This window comes from Lagopus leucura, unplaced genomic scaffold (genome assembly GCF_019238085.1).
Source record: "Lagopus leucura isolate 7727_CA_CO unplaced genomic scaffold, USGS_WTPT01 Super-Scaffold_100016, whole genome shotgun sequence".
In the NCBI taxonomy this organism is placed as follows: domain Eukaryota; kingdom Metazoa; phylum Chordata; class Aves; order Galliformes; family Phasianidae; genus Lagopus; species Lagopus leucura.
In genome coordinates this window covers 10,498,688-10,520,672 of record NW_024962270.1, presented here as the reverse complement: position 1 = coordinate 10,520,672, position 21,985 = coordinate 10,498,688, and the positions used below count along the sequence as shown (strand labels likewise).

The following is a 21,985-nucleotide window of genomic DNA, read 5'->3' as shown; positions in this document are numbered from 1 at the left end:
GGTACATTCTGTTAGATAAATCTCTCTTGGTAGAAAAACTAATTTCCTTAATGGGGGCAATATAATGAGTTTAATTAATTGAAGCATTAATTCAGAACACATTCTGAATACGGAAATGACGAGGCATCCTAAGGGAGTTAAGAGGTGGCTGTGCAGCAGGCCGGGGGAGGGAGCAGTGCTTTTGTTTTTCACATCCAACGCCAATGTCAGCGGGTTGCAGAGGGCACGCCGGCTCAGCTCCACGGGCGGGCCAGGCGCGGATATCGAGTCTGAGTGCCCGGAAAGGCTTGAATTAAGGCAAGAAAGTAGATACTGCGACTGGTACCGTGTGAGCGGGCCCCGCACGGTGGTGAGGAAGCTGTTCTGTGGAGACAGATCAGCCTGGGTCACACCCGCGGGCTCGTTCCAGAGGAGGCGCCGTCGCACCCCGCTCGGTGTCCGCTCCTGCCGGCAGGGGGCGCCATAGCGCCGCGCCGCGCCCAATCCCGCCCGCCCGCCGCCAGGCCGCTCAGCCGAGCTCCGAGCGCCGCCGCGCAGCCGGTGCCCGCTGCGGGCGGGCCGAGGATGGCCCTGTCGCGGGGGCTGCGCTGCTGCCAGCGGGCGTTCGCCTGGGTGCCCGTCCTCATCATCACCCTCGTCGTCCTCTGGTCCTACTACGCCTACGTCTGCGAGCTGTGCCTGAGTGAGGGGCGGGTCGTGAGACGGGGGGAGGGGGGAGCGCGGCCGCACCGGGCCTCGGGCTCAGCCGCCCGGTGCCTCCGTGCAGGTGCCGCGGGCGCGGCGGGGCGGGGTGGGTCAGGTCAGCGCGGAGCACAGGCGAAACACTTGGCTTTTCTCCCCTTCTGCGTTCGCTTTGAGCCGCGCGGCGGCAGCAGCAGCAGCAGCAGGTGTGGGCGCCGGCCGCGCAGTGCAGCTCGGGCTGCGGGCACCGGGTGGAGAGCGAAGGGCGCCACGCTGCGGCCGGGGCGGCGGGCGGGAGAGGGAGGGGGGCGCCCCGCGGCCTCTGCCCGCCCCCGGCAGCCCGGCTGTGAGCAGCACGCACGGCGCTCTGCCGGTCCGTCAGTCCGGTAAATGCGGGCGCCGGTTCCCGGAGCAACAGCGTGAGCTGTGATGTGTCGGCTTCCGGTGTGGCACGGCAGGCTCACACCGTTAGCCCTTATTGCTTTGGCAGCCCTATTGCTTCTTGGAGCGGGCTGAGGCGAAGAGCAGCTTCTGTGATCCGTCTCAGCGAGCGGTAGAGTGAGAGCCCCTAGTGTTCCGTGATATTCTGTGGCATCTCTGCAATTGCTGGCCGTTTCTTTCCAAATCCACGTGGAATGGTTCCCCGGATGCCTGAAGGTACCCGGCAGCTCTGCAGCTGCTGGCCAGGATGTGGGACAAACAAATCAGAAAAGCTGCTGGGCTGTTGAAAGACGCTCTGATTGCAGTGCCGTGGAAGTGCAGTAGTGCTTAACACTGCTTGACTCCGGGTCGCAGTGCAGCTAGTAGAAAAGGCTCTGCTGAATTAGATGGGATTTGGATTGGGATTGTGTTATTCTGCAGATACGCATTAGGCTGGCAGGAGCCCAGCGTGCGGCCTGGGGTCACATCTTGCAGCCGCTGCTCTGCCCTCACTTGTCTGCTTTTGCCTCGTCATTCTCTCTCAGGCATTTCGTTTGCACGTGCAGATGTAATCTCTGCAGAAGTCAAAAAGAGTAAATGAAGTCTTTTAGGAATCAAACCTTGATTCTTGGCATGTGCAGGTACCTGACAACCAGTGCTCAGGACTTCCTTTCTGTCCAAGTTCTGAGCACCGTCTGTTGCTGTTTTAGCAGTTGCAGGCATGCAAATAGTAGCCATGTGGTTTTAATTTTTGATCTTTATCTTTAGTTGTGCTGAGTGCTGGAAACAGTGTGGAGTGATGTATCTAAATGGGGACTATAAGAAAGCAGGGGACAGACTCTTTAGCAGGGTCTCTTGTAATTGGACAAGGGGAAATGGTTTCAAACTAAAAGAAGGGAGATTTAGGCTGGATATAAGAGTGAGTTTTTTTACAGTAAGAGCAGTGAGGCACTGGCACAGGTTGCCCAGGGAGGTGGTGGTACCCCATCCCTGGAAACACTCAAGGTCAGGCTGCACTGGGCTCTGAGCACCGGATGGAGCTGTAGGTGTCCCTGCTCATTGCTGGGATGTTGGGCTGGTGGCCTTTAGGGCTCCCTTCCAACTCAAGTGATTCTATTATTCTTTGTCCTGAGGTAGCTCACAGTACTGGGATTGGAACTTCAGCCACTGGTGTGGGCAACAGCTGACACTCCAGAGAGGAATGTGGTTCAGTGCCAGGTTGGTGGTTGCTGTACCAGTAAGAGCAAGAACTTGGGATAAAAGCTTGTATGCAGTCTTTGCTTTGGAGTTTGCTCTTTTCTTGAGCAAATTAGGAAGCCTGTGCAGCTATTACAGCATGGATTGCAGGAGGGAACAAAGCAGTATTTATGAAAAGCTCATGTGCATTTCAGAGGTTAATTTGCAACAAGTGAAAGGAAATACTAAAGTTTTCTAGGCATCTTGATGGTGCAGTACACAGCAAATATTTTGTTTCTTCTTGTTTACGTGTTTATGTGTCAAACAGCTTGCAGATCAAAATTGTTTGTTAGCACGTTTTTGAGAAAAGCTACTTTTGTTAGCTAAGGCTGTGATCCCCCATCACTTCCAGCTTGGCAAGGTCTGAGTGAAGGCTCAGCCCAGGAAGGTGCTGTCAGTTGCTGAGTTGTTCAGCAAGGTGACCTTACCCTCCTTCTGTAAGGTCACTGTGGCCACCACAGCCATATCTTTTCTGTTCAGTTTGGACAGTGACCCACCAGAAGGCCACTGGTGTTGGTAGGCTCTGTGCAGCACACGTGGCTGCTTGCTCCAGGTACCTAGCAGAGACTGTCAGGATTGCAGCCAAGAGAGGAAGAGTTGTGAAATGTCTGTTAGTAGGGGTGATAGAAACAGTTGTGTCATTATAGGGCATCCATCTTTCCATCTCTGCTGACTGAACAGAGCCAAGGCAATTTCTCATTTTTATTTATGCTCATGCAGAACTGAGTGGAGCATGGTTTACTGTGAACGATTGAGGTAGCAGGAAGCAGGCTGATAAGGGCACACCTGAAGGTGCAACTTGGGCAGGGGCTGGAAGAACCTGATCAGCAGCAGGGCACCATATATGCAAAATTTATATCTATTTTATAACAAGGGAAAATACAGCAAAGGTAACAGTGATTGAAACATCTGATGTCATCTGTGAGTAAACAAAGAACTGTTAGGGATGCTTTCAGTGTGAGACTTTTCTTGTCTGCTCTGTTGAAATGGAACTGTTTGTTGTTGTTGTTTTTCTAAAACAAACATATTTAAAATTAGAAACATCATTTGGCACAAACATACCTGAGATTCCTATTCGCTCTGAAAGCATGTTTTTTTCTTTTTCAGTTACTCTCAGCAACCCTGCAGAAAAAGGTATGCACGTTTTATTTATAGTTCAGTCTTTGTGTAAAAAACAAATAAACAAACAAAACAACAAACCAGAGCACCCAGCAATGGTTCTCAAGCTTAACATGCTTTTGTAGCGTTCCCTGCCTGTAGTTGCACATCGTTGTGCTGTAACTTTGGGATGCAGTGGGAGATGCCCCTGTTCAGTCTCTGTGTACGAACAACAACATGAAAAGGCTGCAAGCCCTTTCACTCTTTCTTGTTTTCACTTGAGAGATGTCCCAGTATTTGAAACAGTTACAGAGGAGCTGTGGAAAGCACAGTGTTGATGATCATCCAGCAGAAAGTAGTCATTGCCAGGTATAGTTGCACATCTCCAGGCCAGCTTCCTGTGACGGGCGCTGTGCTGCTTGATCAACACCACTGAACGGTTGCAAGATTTCTCTCCTTAAATATTGATTTAAATCAACTGAACTCCATCTGTGTGTGGGATGAGGATTGCATCTCAGAATGATGAGCTGTCGTTGATTTCGTGTGATCAGTTCCACATCCCGGCACGTCACTCTGAGAAACTCTCAAAGCTGTGTTTGGCCTCTGTATACCAATTGCATTTTCAGTCAGTCTGTGTAGTTGGAAATGCTTGCATGTAGACTTATCTTTTTACATGCAGTAGTTCAATCTTAATTTGCTAGAGTTTGAAGATTAAGTGAAGCAGATAAAATGGAGATGATGTGATTATATAGCATGTTTAAATAAAACTGTCTTCTAACTGATGTGTTTTAGTCAGAAATAATTGAACAGTTTGTGTAGCTCAAGGATTGCTCTGCTTTGACTTTCTGCAGCACCCTATGCCTCGGGAATCCAAAGGCTTTGCAATCAAGTTTGTATATTAAGATAAGATTGCTCGAAGTCATTCTGGGGTCCACATTTCATCCAGCAGCTTACTGTACTTTCTCAGTAATCACAAGATTACTCCTCCTTACTTTGAGGGATGCTTTCCTGTTTTGTTTTATTGTATCAACTGTGGCAAATTTAAAAGACGTTGAATAAGAGATCTGATTTTTCTGATGATGAAAAGCTCCGCTAGAGTTCTTTTCAAATGTCCTAAGTGGTGAAAAATACATCACATGGGTGAGCATTGCACTACAGTAAAGTACTGTGGTTGGAAGAGTGTTCCATGCAGCCGAACCCCAGACCTGGAGATTCTGTGCTGCTCAGCAGCAGCCAGGTCTGCTGTGCCCTGCGGGGTGATCTCCCATAGCTGTCTTCCTCCTCATTTCTACAAGTGGCTTGGGTGAAGATGGGGAAGTGTGTGTGTGGGTAATTCCTAACTACAGCTGCAGCTCCCTGAAATTCTGCTGTCCTCCTGGCTGTAAGGTTTAGCTGTGTTCTAATACTGGCTGCTAGTAGAAATCTTCCTTTTTTCCCCATTTTTATGTCACTGTTGTGAAAGATTGGAATTATGCCCATCATAAGCAAAACTTTTGCGAAGTCACTGTTCTGCTCTTGTTTTTTTGTTTTTTGTTTTTTGTTTTAGTGGCCTATCTTATAATATTCCATATTCTCTTTGTGCTCTTTGTGTGGACATATTGGAAGTCTATTTTTACTCTCCCGGTTCAGCCAGGCAAAAAGGTAAGAACCCCAGCACTTCCCGTTCATTGTAGAGTGAAAGCAGGGTGCTAAAGAAAACTCAAAAATCCTACAGTCAAATCGATCTGCACAACTGATTGGTTTTGCTGAGGAGATGGAAAGGGACCTAAAGCGACCTGAAGACTGAGTCCTTTACTGTTCTGAGAATTCTTTGACAACCCACAGAGCGTGATTTAAATCAGACATGGTTATTACTGTGTCTGTTCTATTACTGCTCTGTTACTAGAGCAGTAGAATAGGGTGATGTCTGTGTGGCACTTCCAATATACGTTGCCATAATCTGATCCCAATCACAAGAATATAATTTCAGTGTTAGCAATAGAAAACTGTAGGTGGGACGGGTTCTTGCTCATAAGGAGAGTGCTTAGGATGTTCTTTTCACTGTTATTAAAGTTATTCATGAGAAAAGGTAGTCTGAAGCAGCAGCAGTGGCAGCAGTTCCGAATGTGTTGTTTTGTGATCTTAATTTCACTTCTGCAATTCTTTTGGATGCATTGCGCAGTGCGCTGCCTGTCTGTCCATCCCTTATTTCTCACACCTTTTCCCATTAGTCTTGTTAGAGGGAGTGGGAGATAAAATGTTTCTAGTCTTGCCTGTGTTTGAGAAACCGTCTCCGCTCCCCATGAGTAACTGCTTCTCTCATGACTTCTGCTTCCAGTACCACATGTCCTACGCTGACAAAGAACGCTATGAAAATGAAGAAAGGCCAGAGGTGCAGAGGCAAATTCTTGCTGAAATTGCGAGGAAGCTGCCAGTGTACACGAGAACGGGGAGCGGAGGTCAGCAAAGCAGAGAGCTCTGTTGCTCTGAATCTAATCAAGCAGACTAAAGTAGCATGTGCTAGCAGTCCACATTGTACGGTCAGCCTGATGCCACCGCATACACTGCATGGTTCTTGTGCTCAGAATTTTGTGTCTTATCTGTCAGGTTTTATGTTTGGGAAAACAAAAAGGCTTTGAGACTGCAGGGCATCTTCACTGGAGTAGTGTGTTCTGGCTTTGAGCAGCAAGATGCTGTCCTTTGTACTTACAATTCTGCAGCCTACTTGCGTTGTCTTAGTTTAGTAGTAGTAATGATAGCATAATACCAAAATCTGTAGTGATTTTTACTTAAATGGAGTCTAGCTTAGAGATTCAGGGTGTAAGGTCCAAAAATCCGTTGATGGAATTGTTCTGTGATGAAATGCATACTGCACTCCTTTCAAAGCTTCAGGGAAATCCATGTTCAGGTTGGAGGCTCTGACCTATTTGCTTCTGGCAAACAAGCCAAAGAATGCTGAAGTAAAGAACTGCAGTTATCAAAACGGAATGTATTTAAAGTCTGGGTAAATCTAGAAGCTGCGTGGAGGTGTGTACAGTTTTCTTTTATCGCTTTTATGCTGATCATAAGCTTTACAGTGAGGGTTCCCTAAGTCTGCTGGTCTCTATAGGAACTATGAACATTGCTTATCTAATTATGACCTGCAGATGTACTCATCTTTTAAAATATTAAAGGAAAGAACATGCATATTTTGAAAAAGAGCTGAGTGCTAATATGAAAAAAAAAAAAAAACACATACAAAAAAACCCACTTATATTGTTTGGTATTAATATGTCTTTAATTTCAGGTATTCGATTCTGTGATAGATGCCAGCTGATAAAACCAGATCGTTGCCACCACTGTTCTGTTTGTGCTATGTAAGTTGATGGGTTGTTTTTCACTGAAGTTATGTGAGTTGTGAATAACAAAACTGTAGTGGTTGGAAATGACCTCTAGAGATCATCATGTCCAACCCCCCTGCAAAGCAGGATTCCTACAGCACAGAAAAGGTGAAGTTGTTCACACACTTTTTGATTGTAAAGGTTCCTCTGTTCCAGCTCCAGTCAGCAGTGTATTTGCACTAGCATGTGTCCCTGAAGTGTTTGCAATTCCCACACCTACAAATTTGTGAACATTAAGTTGATAGAAAGCTTAATACCTAGTGAAAGATATGTCGTATATCAGCAATAACTGATTGCCTGTAGCAGGTCAAAATAAAGTGTGATTTTTCACTTTTTATCACGTTGGGCCTTTTCATGTGGTGTTTGGCAGAAGTTTTAAGTGCCGTGGGCAGAAACCATCCTCATTGGTTTATCATGCAGAACACCAAAGTCATCTTTAGATCTTGAAAAAGTAATCAGTGTTCCATCTTAAAATGATACCTACTTTAAAAAACATCAGTGAGGGAGTGTCATCCTGCACTTGGGTCATGTGGAAATCTGACCCATCCCAGAAACACAAAACATCTCACAGCCTTTTGCTATTGATCTACAGTTGGCAAATCACTACCAAACACAACTCATCAGTTTTTCTTTTTTTGCCCTCGTGCAGGTGTGTCCTAAAGATGGATCATCACTGCCCATGGTATGTTCTAGATCGTGGTTTGTAATTTTCTGGAAAAGGGGGCTATTTAAATCCATTTCTTTCATAGAATGGTTTCTATGTGCCTCTTTCACTTCAGACCATGTACCTCTACATTGGGAGACTTATAAAATATGAAACGTATGTTATTTTTGAAAGACAAATCATTCACGTTCTCTCTATTAACAGTGTGTAAAAGACAGTTGTATAGATGTAATTTAAAACCCAACTGCCGATTCCATCTTACTGTTCAAACTGTTAAGGAACTTCAACTTAGCCTTTAGTTTTGGTGATATAATTGAGCATGCTGTTGGTGGTTGCATCAGTAGTATTTGCCTGGTTTGTTTCTGAATTGATGCCTGCCCACTTGTCCATGGCAAAGTTTGTGTAGAATGATGCATGGATACGTGAAGTTTATTTTTTTTTGAGAATTGCTGTCACTAAATCTCTTAAACTCCTTTTTTATAAAGAAAGGAAAATCTCAGAAATGAAAAGTAATGCAGACGGTTCCCCACCTGAACATCTGTAATGTTCTTAAAATTAGAGGGTTTTTAGAACCTAATTTATGAGACAAATGCCTCCTATCTTTTCTGCACTCCCTTGCTGTTTGTTAGAGTTGCCCTGCTTGGAGAATTGTAATGAAATTTGTTTGGTTTGTGTTGTATGTAACCAAACAAGTGGTGAGTCTGGCTCCTGAGCTTTGCACACCAATAAAAGGTAACAGAAATTCCAGATCTGATTACCTCTGCAGACAAGAAACGAGTAATTAGGAACCACCTCTGTGACAAATTCACCAGTGGTGCCAGCTTTAAATAAGATTCAAAAATACAAACTGTGCTTTTACTTGGCAGAACAAATTTTCAAGTGAAAAGCTGACAGGTTTCAGCTCTGTTTCATTTCGACGCTAAGGGGAGCTATTTATTAATGAAATTGTGTTGTGTAATCGCGAGGCTTAGTAACCTCCATCCTGCCCAGTGTAGTATTCATTGTGTTACGACTGTGTGCTGTATATGTCCTGATTCCAACTCTGCTTTTCTTCTCCAGGGTGAATAACTGCATTGGATTCTCTAACTACAAATTCTTCCTACTCTTCTTAGCCTATTCTTTGTTGTATTGCTTGTATATTGCTGCAACAGTGTTCAAGTATTTCATTAAGTATTGGACAGTAAGTCATGGAATCTGTTTTTTTTTTTGTATCTTCTGAGTCTGGTGGGATTTAGTCACTGCTTACTACAATTTTGCTTTCAGTCAAAAGAGGGGCTGTCTTAGTTCCATATGTGGGGTTTTTTGTTTTTCTTCTGCAGCCTTTATTTGAATTTAACTTCCAGTATGTCTGAAATGCACAAAGAAAATCATCTTCAGGAATTTCTCATTGTAGAGTTAGCTTCTGGAGAAAGAAGTTATTTCCTTTTCTTATACAAATGTGTTCAAACATACGCATCTCAAATTCTTCTGAAATTTATCACAAGTTTATTAGCTTAAAAAATTCAAATGTCATTCAGAGGAGGACACATTTCACTGAATGGGAGCTCAGGATTGCTATCTATAAAAATATTCTGGTGGTTTTCCAACATACACTGGTGCGTATCATCAGATATACCACCAAAGTCAGAGGTGTTGCACAGGATAAGCACAGCTTGAGTTTGGTTAGACTAACCTTAGACATGAATGTGGTTAATTTTCCCAAATCCCAATACAGCTGTTGTTGGCTGGCCAGGCCTCCTCGTTTTAAAATACAAGCAAAAAGCAAAAGCCATTAACAACAGATTTCTCCTAGATATGGAAAGAGTTATCTTCTAGGTAGAAATTCTTAGCTGTCAACATTCAGTGTTTTTTAAGTGGTTACAAGAATACCTCCTGTGTATTTCTGTCTTATACCAGGAAGCCATTAATTGTGGGTGGGTGGTTTTCTTTTATGTTGTTTCCTGAACTGCCTGGGCATATTTCTTTCCACTTTGTGTGCATTGTTGTTTTAAGGATTAGGCCCATTGCCCTTAGGGGAAGAGCAAATAAAGAGGTGCAGAGTGCAGAGCCTGGAGTTGCTACCATACTGCTTACAGTAACAGATGGTCTTCAGACTTTTGAAGAATATCAGTCCTCTGCTCTGATCCCAGAGTGTAACATCCTGGCACTGATTTGTACATATATACTCAGCAACGTCAAAAAAAGTTCATTTTCTAATTCCCATATTACTCTTTGCCCAATATAAAGTTGGCTGAAATAAAGCATGCTTCTTATGCAGTTATCAGTTATCATTTGTATGCAGGCAGTGCCAGCTGGCAGCTCCAATAGAGACTGCCCTTGTATCTCTTTACACCTTTTGCTTTAATGTCCCCTGTGCTGCTAACCCTGTATGGCACTGTTTAAGTAACTTCACTTTGCTGTGCATTAACTTCGTAATTTCTGGTTTTTAAACATCTAATCACCTACATAAAGTGCCTCCTGTGATACTCATAAGGCACTAGCAGGAATTATTAGTAATGCTAAGAAAGGCACAGAGTCTTCAATTCTCTGACTGCATACATGTGTTGTGCATAAGCTGAGAAGTAATTTTTTTCATCTTTGGGATACTCACAGCCCATCTGTAGGTGTATGCTTATGAAGATCTCTGGCACTTTACTCTTCTAACGTAGAAGGAAATGGAGTGTCTCTTCTGCTTTCAGGATCCTGCTTGGTTTTTGACTTTTCCAAACCATATCTACTCAGATCTAACTTTACTTGATTGGTACAGCTGTGGAAAAGCTCAGGTTTTTGGCTATCCCCTATATTGGAAGTGGTGCAGTATTTAATGTATGCACAGAGCATTCAGCAGAATGGAAATGAGACTTTCAAGAGCTTGTCCCTGCCTATTGCACTGTGGATACAAAACATTCTGTGCCCAGGTGGGAAGCTGACTGTACTGACTCTGTCGCATACAAAAGGTATCAAAACACCACTCCTTCAGCTTTGGTTGGGAATGGGAAAGGAATGGGGTCATTTCTCCATTGTCTCTTTGTGCTCTTTGTGGTAAGGTGCAACATTTTTAAAATAAATTTGATACAACAAAATAGGAGTTTTAAAGGATAGCTTCACTAGGAACAAATAATGTCCAGCTCTTATTTGTTCTTATCACTTGTCCTGTGCTGATCTTTTTTTGTTGTTTTTTTTTTATAGGGTGAACTGACCAATGGACGTTCCAAATTTCATATCCTTTTCCTTCTCTTTCTGGCGGTTATGTTCTTTGTTAGCCTCATGTTTCTGTTTGGCTACCACTGCTGGCTTGTCAGTAGGAACAGATCTACTTTAGGTAAGGCTCTTGTGTCTTCTTTAGGGGAGATGCAGTATTAAGTGCTGCTATATGAAGGGAGAGGGGGAAAAGAACACACATTTTTGGTCTATTTCTGTATATTCCTGTTGGCTTATGAGGGGAGGAGGATGTAGGGCACTGGAACAATACTGTAGAAATTTGTCACTGCAAATAAGCTGTGTTTTTAACTGGTGTGATGAAAGTTTTGTAAGGGAAACTAGGGCCTTAAAATACAAGTGTCTAATTATGCATGTGCATAACTACATTTGCTGTGAAATGAGTGTGGCTTTTCAGGAGTAATGGTTGCTTATGCTGGAGTGCATTCTAAGACAGCCAAATAAAGCTGGGAAAAACGATGTCCATCCTCACTGACAAAGACAAAGAAATTAGGACTACAAAATTATACCAATGAAACAAAGGTCTTGACCAGCATGATTTTATCGAGTGATTTCTTTTTCTTTCCTCAGCTAAGTCTTTTATTTCTTAAACATTTTTGGATGAAGTTCTGTAAGAAAACACAGAGACAAGAATTTAAGCAAATATTCTGATTTTGTATAGTTATTAACTTTTAAACTCGTTTTGATGGTCACTGAAGCTCATCCAGCCCAAAACATCAGACCTCTGCAGCGGCTTAGAAGGCAGATGAAATTGTTTCTAGTGCCCTCTAGATTCTCCTCCCCCCTTTTCCTTTTACTAATTTTATTTCTCATCGTGACAGAGGCTCAGTCTGTGCATGGTTCTTTCCAGTGCTTGTTCATTATATCGTTAATGAATGAGTCGATTTAAATCCCCAGTGCCACTTCTGAAATATGCATTTAAGACCGACCTACTTAATTCTGCATGTTTTTATTTAGAAATTTCTACCCACTGAAGTTCAGCAAGTTTCATGCAAAGACCTTTTAACTCTCCTCTGTAGATCAGTCTGTTTGATTATTTCATACAGTTCGTGTGCAGGACCAAATTCCTACCTTCAGTTTGAAAGTCTTTGCAGTCTTGCAAAAAAATGAAAACCCTTTGTATCTTTGTAATGCTAGTTTGTAATCTGGCAAATCCTGCTCACTTAAGTGCCTGCAATGTACAATCTGTTTCAGTGTATTTGGCATTGATTTTCTTTTTTTTCTCTGACATTATATCTATACGTAGAGGCTTTCTCAACTCCAGTATTTCAGAATGGCCCGGATAAAAATGGATTCAATCTTGGCTTTGTAAAAAATCTTCAGCAAGTGTTTGGAGAAGAAAAAAAGCTGTGGTTACTACCTATTGCCTCCAGGTAAGGAATAATCAAGTCCGTGCAAAAAGTTGATACAAGGGATTGACTTCTAAATCTCTAATACAGCCTTGTATATGATGGCAGTGATTTTGTGGCTTGGCTGCTCTTGCACATTGCTGTAAAAACACCAGCCAGCACAGTCTGTGCTAATCCTGTACACAAGAAGTCTGGAAGTGAAAGCTTTCTGCCAGGTAAATGCACTGCACAGGGTGTTTGATCTTTCTGGACTCCTGTGACTTGTGGATAGATGTTCATTTAGAGATGCTGATTTTTTTGTCTTTCAGCCTCCTATGACTGAAACAGTTTATGCTGCTTAATTTAGGGGAGGATGGTTTTTGGCACTTAATAGACCCGTAGTAAAGTATACTCAAATTGCTTTAGTTATTGGACACAATGTAAAGTAACTACTGAGCACAGCAAGTCACAACTTTTTCAAGTAGTGCTGTGTAAGTTTAAGACCAGGTTGCATCCCAATTGCCATCTGTTTTCTGTTGTCAGTGAGAAAAGAGCAGCAAAGCAAACCTTTCCATTAATGAAAAGCATTGACGTGCAAGTCAGAGGCACATTACCAGTGAGCACAGTAATTCTGGAGAGAACACCCAGCTAACTGAGCTTGGGTGAAGGAAAAGATCTGATGGTTTCATCAGAAGAGAAAGGCACTTCAGCGAGCTTGTAGCTCCTCTACACTGCTGGAATGTGGGTGTTGTGGAATGGAGAAGAGCAAACTGTAACATCTGGTTTTTAACTTTTCTTGTTTACACTACATGAATTTGAATTTCAATCATTTGCTTGATATCCAGACATGTGAACTCATAGTTTGTAAAGTGTAACAAAAACAACTTTTGCAATTTTAGAATTTTGCAGAGGGTTTTCTTTCCATGTTGTCTACAGCTAAGTCTCACCTGTCCTTCAGTAACATTTAACTAAGATTGGGAATATATTCTACTTGGCATCATTTGAATGTGGAAGTGTAATTTCTGCCCTGAAGAGCCGATGGTATAAATGGATAAGATGGGGTATCATCATTCCTTAAACATGAATGTTTTCCTCAGCCTCCCCTCACTTCTAGCTGGCCACAAGTTTTTTCCTTTATGTCTGAGGAACCTGATCAAGTTAGGAATGTAAATTCTGCTGAAATCACTTCATTTGGACTGCAGGTTTTAACTTTCAGTCTCTGAAGAGTTTGCAGGAATTCGGGTTTGAAACTGCTCACTGGTGACATTTGGTATCTCAGTTGGCTCAAGAAATAAATACAGTGCTTTTCGAAACTTCATAACATATGAAGTAAATATCGGATGTTTGGGCAAAAGAAAACTTTGTTTGCAAATAAAAAAGTAGAAATTATAATCCTTGAGAATTGCTTGCTATTATTCACAGCATCTTTCTCGGTCTTTTGCTATGCAGCCAGGGTGATGGACATTTTTTTCCAATGAGAGCTTTGTGTGAAGCTCAGAATCCTCTTCTATCAAATGAAGAGCAGTGGGAAGATGACGGAATAGATGAGGAGCCTCATGGTAAGGTAGCCCTGAAGGAAATGAGTTGTGTCTTGACCTCAGTGACTAATGCATGAATAACAACAGCTAATCAAATGAAAAAAAAGCATTGGCTAAATCACTAAGCGTCTCTGACTTGACTAATGAATACAGACTAAAAATAAGCCCTACTTTGAAGCCAGTTCCTTTTTTTTAATGTAGTTGTGGCTTTGTACTTACAATTAAATGTACTCAGAGGTTGTTACTCAGATGTTGCAGACAGGAATTGAAATCTCCACAAACAGGGTGTATTTATGTGTAAATGCCCTTGTATGCAGCACGGTTACTGTAGGCATGAGGTTGTTTCTATAAAAATGAAAAGACCAGTATTTTATGTGCATTTATCCACTGAAAGTTTGAGTATGCATGCAAGCACCCAAATGTGGTTTTACATTTAGTTACTTCATACTTTGTTTGTTCACCCTTAGTACAGTAGTACAGAAATTCATTTGGTGTTGATGCTATAACATCTGTGGGTTAGACAGTACCTAGCTACGTGCTACATTGTCTTCATAAAATAAACATATGCAATTCTGGGTGAACTGCCTTGTTTATGCAGTAGATTGGATCCATTTCCAAAATGGTTATGTACGTTTTACCCTATGAATATCCTATTAGGAAGAGGACCTTATATGTGAATCCATTCTTTGATTTTTGCTAAATACATCCAAAATTACTTTAATGACTTATTACAGTTCTCTGAGCAATTACTGTTCTCTGCTTGAACTTGAGGTGATGTTTGTTTGTTTTTTTTTTACATATTTATCATCAAACCTTTGGTCTTTGGAGAATACAATATGTATCAGAATATCAGGGTTAATGTTGGAGACAGTGTTCAAGAGTTCAAAATCCTGCCACAAAGTTAAGCAAGAGCTCATGTTTGGTTATTTTTTTAAGGACCAAGGATGCCATCCGGATTTATAGTAATAACAGTAACACTGACAGCAACTCTGCTGCACCATTATAGTAAATATAAGAAGAAACTGTAAGAAAGAAAGGAACAGCCTCTTTAGCAAGGTCTGTTATGATAGGACAAGGGGAAAGGTTTCAAACTAAAAGTGGGGAGATTTAGACTGGATGTAAGGAAGAAGTTTTTTATAATCAAGGTGGTGAGGCACTGGCACAGGTTGCCCAGAGAGGTGGTGGTGCCCCATCCCTGGAGACACTCAAGGTCAGACTTCACGGGGCTCTGAGCACCTGATGGAGCTGGAGGTGTCCCTCATTGCAGGGTGTATGGGAACTGCTGAGTCACGGCCTGAACCTCTGATTGATCACCTGAGGTGAGCCTTGAGTCAGCCAGAGGAGCACAGGTGAAGGCAATTCAGCTGTGCTGCCGGAAGGGGTGGAGCCAGGCTCCACCCCTCCTGGACCTATTTAAGAGCTGGCTACCAGAGGGGAAGGATCTCTTCTGGAGATCCTCCTCTTTTGGTATCTTCTAGTGAGCTCAACCCAAGGGTAAGCTCTTCTACTTATTCTCTTTTGTGATCCTTGTTTGCTTTTGCCTTACTCTTTTGATTATATTGCAATTACAACATCTTGGTCATACACAGGGGTTTGGACCAGGTGGCCTTTAGGGCTCCCTTCCAACTCAGTGATTCTATGAAAGACAATTAGATACTCTTAAAAGAAATACCATAATTGCACTGTTCTTTTCATTTTTACAGAACGGTGGAAGTATGGCTGATCTTAAGTTTACAGTAATTAGCACATCAAGCGAGTGTATTTTTTGAACCAGATACTGCTGCTGTACTGTTCAGTGACACTGTTTCCATGGTCATTTTATTGCTTCAGAATGGCTTTCAGGAACTGTGCAATAACATTCCCTTTCATGGTATACTTTTTAACGATACGAGCACAGCATATGTGTAGGAACCCATGAGGAAACCAACATTCTTGGTTAAAAGGGGAAACAAGAATTTTCCATATGACTTTTTGTACACGTGTGCAGTACTGTGTGATGAGCTGTTTCATCCAAGCAGCACGCTATTTGCACTCCAGTCTCTGGTTAGGTCTTACTGGCAGCTGTTCTTTCAAGTTACTCCACTGCAAAATAAACAACCTGTGGTTTTTCCAAGGCATGCTGCATATACTGCTGGGAAAATGTACTCTCCAGGATTTCGTGACTAGATCTGAAGAGATTTATTTCAGTTTTACTTCAGATAAACTGCTTTAATTAGTTAGTGTTTGTGTGCTAGAAAACTATCTGTTCTTCCTGTTTTGTTCAGTATATTTTGGCAGTGATAAGGTAACACAAGTTGACTGCAAAAATAACAGAATATGGTGTCTCTGTGTATTACATATGATGCTTAAAATTTCCTTCAGAAATTAATCTGAAGCTCTTCAAGTTTTACAAAGCATAAAAACTCTCTGAATAAAAAAATCCGTAACTATGAACATGTTTGACAGTGATATGAGCTTTGGCCAAGTCAGATCCCGGAATCTGGACTTGGAGCTTAGATGAAGTTCCACATTTTGTAGTGCTTGTGAAATAGCTGGTCTTTGTCAGTGTGAAAAATGATTTGCAATTTTATTCCAAGAGCCTGTAAAACTGTAACAGTAGTAGAATTAGAATGTTGTACTGTCTCATAAAAGCCAACCTGAGACAGTATAAAGACACAAAAGTGAGAAAATGGGCTGAGCACACATTCTTGAATGGATGGCTAGCTATTAGTGTATGGACATTGGTTCACAACTGGATGCTGCTGTGGGTCTTGGAGCAGCTCACAGCAGAAAGGCAGCTTTCAGCCTGTCCACGATTCAGCATCACAAGCACAGTGAGGCACATGAGCTTTCAGCAAAAAGCTTGGTAGCAGACAGGGATGCCCAAATGTTGCACTCTGCAGGTTTTGTGTCTCTCATGACCACCAGGTAGGGTCACAGTTAATTCAATAACAACAATTCAATATGTAAAATATTTTTGTTTAATTTGTTTTCAAATACAACTCTTGGAGCTTTTTCTCCGGGCTCATTAATGTTCTGTTCTCCCTGTGCAGATAAGAAATGTGTGCTTGTCATTTTTATCATTATAAAAGATGCTTTTGGGGAGGGAGAGATGTATAAGGACAGTACCAGGTTGTTTGTTTTTCCTGCCACCTGGATGTTCATCACCTAGACAAAGCAAGAGCTGAGTAAACACAAAAGTTCAGATATGGGAGCTGCGATTGTTTAGTCTGAAGAAGAGAAGGCTCAGGATGGACCTCATAGATCTGTACAACTCTGTGAAAGGAGATTGTGGTGAGGTGGGGGTGGTCTCTTCTCCCATGTAAATAGGGATAGGATGAGAAGGAATGGCCTCAAGTTGCACCAGGGGAAGTTCAGGTTGGATATTAGGAAAAACTTCTCCAATAGAGTGGTCAGGTGCTAGAATGGGTTGCCCAAGGAGGTGGTTGAGTCACCATCCCTGGAGGTGCTCAAGAAATGACTAGATATTGTACTAAAGGACATGGTTCAGAAGTGAAATACTGGTGGTAGGTGGACTGGATGATCTCGGAGGTCTTTTCCAACCTTGGTGATTCTGTGATTGTGCAATTTCAGTCCTGCAGTCTTAGCAGATTGCGCTGCCAGCTGCATCAGGATCAGAATAATAACTAACTGTTCTCTTGTATTTCAGAGGAGTCTGTCTCCTGGAGTTCCACCTCTAATTGATCATGCAACTGTTATATAGTAGGAGAAGAGAAGGTTATCCTCATCAGTCCCTCACTCCAGGCTCATGCAGAAGGGAGAGCGAACTGCTATAGAAATAATGAAAAGGGCAGAGTGCAGAAGTTCGGTTAAGCACCTGTGTTGTTCTCCTCCCCAGTTGCATTATTGCGCTGTATTACTTCCACTCTACTTATTTTGTGTCTGCATAAAGACATTTTAAAATCAGGTCACATAGATACCAGGGTTGATGAACATAAGGGGACGTGGAGATTCCTGAGGAGCAAACAAGCCCAACTGAAAGCAAGGAGGTGAGGCAGCTTCATCATGGGCTATTTGCACAACATGGCTTAAGTTGGAGGGGACCTTATTGATTGTCTAGGTCCAACCCATGGGCTGGTTGCCCCCCACCAGATCAGGCTGCCTGGGGTCCCATCCAACCTAGAACATCTCCAGGGATGGGTCATCCACAATTCTCTGAGCAGCCAATGTCAGGGCCTCACTGCTCTCTGGGTAAACATTTTTTTCCTGTCATCTAATCTAAATCTTCACTCTTAGTTTAAAGCCATTCCCCCTTGTCCTGTTACAGTAAAACCATGTAAAAAGTTCGTCCTCCTCCTGCTTGTTAACTCCCTTAAAGTACTGGAATGCTTCAGTGAGCTCTTCCCGTAGCCTTCTCCAGACTGAATAAGCCCAAATCCCTCAAGCTTTCCTTGAAGAAGAAATGCTCCAGCCCTTTGATCATCTTCGTGGCCCTCCTCTGAACCCGTTCCAACAGCTCTTACATCTTTCTTTTGCTTCAGATCCGGATGCAGTACTCAAGATGGTGCCTCTCAAGAGCACAGTTTTCTCATTTTTTTCATTTTATCCACAAGGTTGTTCTTTTTTCAAATATTTAAGTGTGTCCTCACAGTTTGGGTTTCTGTTACGTATCCCTTGACTTGCTAAGGTTTTCAGTCTTTCATTTAGATGGGAAAAAGTATTGTGGGGAACTTTTTTTTTCATTTCTTAGTGAGAGACTGAAAGCACCTGCTTCCAAAGACATGGGAAATTGATTTTTTTACAGATTTATTAATGCTCATCTCTTATTCACAGGCATCTGTTTAATCTGTCTAGCCAGAGTGCTACCCCAAATCATAAGCTGGCAGCTTATAAGGTTATCATTTTTTCAAAGAATTCATCTATAATACATTTGACGTGTTGGTTGAGGATGTGGATGTGTCAGTACTGTGAATGCTTGCACTCTTTGTCTCATGGAACTCAGGATAGCACAGCCATTTCTGTACGTTTATAGCAACATCTCTTACAGTGATTAATAATTTAATAATATGTTTCATTTTAACTTGTACAAAAGGCTTGGATGTGAATCAAATCTTTCCCAAATTGTTCTCTCTCCAAAAATTTGTCATCTGTACTAAGTTACATGTTTCCAGCAGAAGCCAACATATCCTGAGCAATAGGTGGAAGCTGATGATCTCTCTTAATGCCAATGAAGCTTCAGGTATCTGAAGGCATCTGCTTTGAATTTCAATTCAAATTGGTAGGAGCCTAATTAAAGGAGCAACATGTCCTGAGATACCAGCTAATTTGGCAGAGCAGTCCTTTGAGCAGAGAAGTCATCTGTTGTGATTGTAAGGATTATATTTCTGTCCATCGAGAAATTTTAAAAGCTGCTTAGATGTTGGAAGAGAGCAGAGGTGGCTCAGGGAATAAAGCAGTGCATTGTGCGACGCAGTAAACGCAGACAGAAGGCTGGATTTGCATCTCTGGATTTCAGGCGTGATTTAAACATCTAAACTGTGTCTGGCAGAAGATGAACATAAAGCAAAGCTAAACCCTGTGTCAGTGACTGCATTCTAATTTTAAATCGTGAAGGAGAACCTGCAGAGGAATCTGCATCAGTTTAACCAAATTCGTGGGTAAATATATTTAGCAAAACCAATATGGTTTAAGCAGTCAGAGGAACAACTCTAAAGATGTACGTGTGGGAATTAGATCTTTTTTCTACAGGTCCTGCATGTTTTCAGGGTTTTGTTGGGTGCCTTTTAATTCTGTGGTTTGTTTGGGTGATTTTTCTGTTTGTTTGGGTTTTGTTGGTTTTTTGCCTTGTTTTTTTTTTGTTTTTTTTTTTGATTAGGCAGTTTGTTTCACTTAACCATGCAGGTGTGGAAAGGCACGAGATGATAATCTCCCTCATTCTTAGGCAGGCTGTGAAGATAGATCTACATATAGATTACACGTAGATTTGCATACAGATTTCTTGGGAATTATTGTGCATTAATTACGGTCAAAATACAGTTCTGCAGTAGAGCAAAGTGTAATTGCCTGCAATTAGCAGGATGCTATTTCCAGTAAATATGAAGTAGGAGCTGCTTTCAGACCAGTTGCTATTTCAAACAGTCTACAAGTAGTTGCAGACTGCTATTAGGTTGACCCCGAGCTGCTGCTTCATCAGATTAACCATGCCTGACTGCCTCCATCTCTCTCTGTAAGTTCACAGTAGAAATTTCTGTTCTGCCTTCCTGTGGCTGATGTCTGATCTGAACTACTTTCAGATTTCCAATTGATTTGAACTGCGTTCATTTTTTTTATTCTGCAAGTGAAAACGTTTAGGAATAAAATATCGTGAACGTGTGATATATTCCACATAGTGGTACATTACTATGTGTTAATATATTGTCATGTGTTTCGACCACTTCTGTACTAATGCAGCTGTATTCACAGAAGATGATTTCCTGGTTCATTAAGCTCTCGTGCCCTCACTCCTTTCTGACAGAAGGGTTTGGGGAGAATGCACTGTAGAGGGAAATGATATTTTTCTTGTTTTCTCACCACTGCTTTTTTTCTTTTTTGGTAAGGCATCAGCAAATGAAGTGCTCTAAGCTTAAGAGTGTCCAGATTACATCTCACACAATAGAAGTAAAGCAATATAATTTTCTGATCAGAATGGTCTGAAATGTTTCATTAAAATAGAAAGATTTTTATTTGTCGTAGCAGCTTTACAATTTGTGATACGGTTATGAAATAGATGAAGCCAGTAATAAAGTAATCTCTCTTAAAAAAACTGCCATTCAGTTAGCTCTGACAAGTGATTGCCTAATTTCTCTGCAGTGATTCTTTAAAACAGTCTCCCACATTTAGTGACAAATATATTTGTAGTGAGAAAGACAGATTTCCTTATCTAACTACTTTGTCTTTCATTGTACAGATTCTGGTGAAGCTGCGTCCCTTGCCATAGAAAGGGAGACATAGCGGTTTGAAAACGACAGCAGTAGAAGGCTTGTTCAGAAAGGTCAGTATTTCTTTGTTATCTTCAAAACAGCTGCTCTGCAGGGAATCTGGTAGGTAACCTGGAACAGATTTTGATTTTAGCAGTCACCTACCTCTCATGGCATTTGGCAGTCATTTAACACTTCCAAGGCTTTGGTGCAGCTGTGTGCCCATGGAGGGGCAGATGCCCCTTCGCCACAATATCATGTTGATGAAACCATGCATGGTAGTATTTCACCAGTATGTTCAGAAATACGTTGTTTAAGAGAACCTAACAAAAAATAGTGGTAGCCCTGGGCTGTATGTTTGAGTGTTTTGCACAAGAGCCAAAAGCAGTTTGTAAGGGAAGATACACACCCTGCAGCTCCTATGGCAAATGCAGCAGGACTTATTCTTTCCCCTAAGCTGTTCGGTTACAAGAATGGGAGTCTGTTCTGTGTTTCATGAAAGGTGTGGGAAAGTGGAGATACAATCTTGAAAGAAAGAAACCGAGGTTGAGAACAACCATACTGTGTGCTCCACGTGCTTGGGAATAAATGAAAGTAGCTTGTAATGCCCACATCAGCCATTATTCTATTTGTTTTTCTTCATTCTTAAGAAACTTGGATACAAAGACAGATAATCTGGTTTGTAGACGGTGTTGCTGCCAGAGCATTAATACAGAACAGTAATTTGTTCTGACTTTCAAAGCTGTGGGGAAGTATCCTGAATATGTACTCCTGCATTAAGCTGCAGACAGTGTCCTCTTTGGTCACTGTGAGGTATTTCCACAGTGGAGTACTGCTGACCAAGATTCCTTGGGTATCTTCTACTATCCCTCTTGCCGGAGGTGGAGTAGTTAGGTAGAACTTCCTTGTCTACTTGCTCTGGATGTTAAATAACTCGGTGTTGTATGGTAAGGCTGTGTGATCCACTGCTTAGTTCTGCACATTAGTAGAACAACTTGGGATTTTTACAAATGGGCTTCTTGCACGTTGTAGATGCAATTCCATTTTTTGCCACTGAGAAAAAAAATAAAAACGGTGTTTCTTCTGTAGGTAGTCGTTGAGAACTATATATTGCCATTCCACTCAGAGTGAAAAAGTAGCATTTTCCCTGTGATTCTGCATGGCTTTAAAATGATGTTGAAAGTTGGGATTGGAAGACAGGTACTCTTCATCAAATCAGTGTTTACATTGCATGTTTTTCTTCATTTACATTTCAGCTTCCCTCTCAGGAGTCAACATCCCTTCTCTCTGCATGGACTTCAGTTTTGAGAGGCAGAAGATAAGTGGATCTTTAAGATGTAAAAGCATCAAGAAGTATCATTTGATTGGAATCTGCATTCTAGAGTGCTTCTCCAGAAATCCTGCAATCCAGATGTTTCAAGGCTTTATAAGTTTAAGTTATGGAGTGAACGGAACAGTTTTACAGAGTGATTCTGGCCAAATCTTCTTTGGCCTGCTCTCTTTATTTTATAAATAATATATATTTTTTATTCAAAATAGGTTTAAAAAAAAAAAAGTGTTGATGCGA

At 41.9% G+C, this 21,985-nt stretch overlaps 1 protein-coding gene across 1 annotated transcript; it reads left to right on the top strand.

Moving 5' to 3' along the window:
- Nucleotides 1–551: 551 nt before the first annotated feature.
- On the top strand, nt 552–21,985 carry ZDHHC15 (zinc finger DHHC-type palmitoyltransferase 15). Its single transcript, XM_042876512.1, has 12 exons — nt 552–682; nt 3,445–3,471; nt 4,982–5,076; nt 5,753–5,873; nt 6,701–6,770; nt 7,444–7,476; nt 8,518–8,638; nt 10,627–10,759; nt 11,903–12,029; nt 13,434–13,543; nt 20,409–20,492; nt 21,675–21,985. The coding sequence occupies exons 1-11, from the start codon at nt 565–567 to the stop codon at nt 20,450–20,452; spliced, it is 999 nt and encodes a 332-aa protein (XP_042732446.1). The 5' UTR covers nt 552–564; the 3' UTR covers nt 20,453–20,492; nt 21,675–21,985.

Coding starts and splice junctions, on each gene's coding strand:
- ZDHHC15 (XM_042876512.1), top strand. CDS start 565: ATGGCCCTGTCGCGGGGGCTGCGCTGCTGCCAGCGGGCGTTCGCCTGG. Junction 12,030..13,433: donor TTACTACCTATTGCCTCCAG/GTAAGGAATAAT, acceptor TTTGCTATGCAG/CCAGGGTGATGGACATTTTT. Junction 13,544..20,408: donor AATAGATGAGGAGCCTCATG/GTAAGGTAGCCC, acceptor TTCATTGTACAG/ATTCTGGTGAAGCTGCGTCC.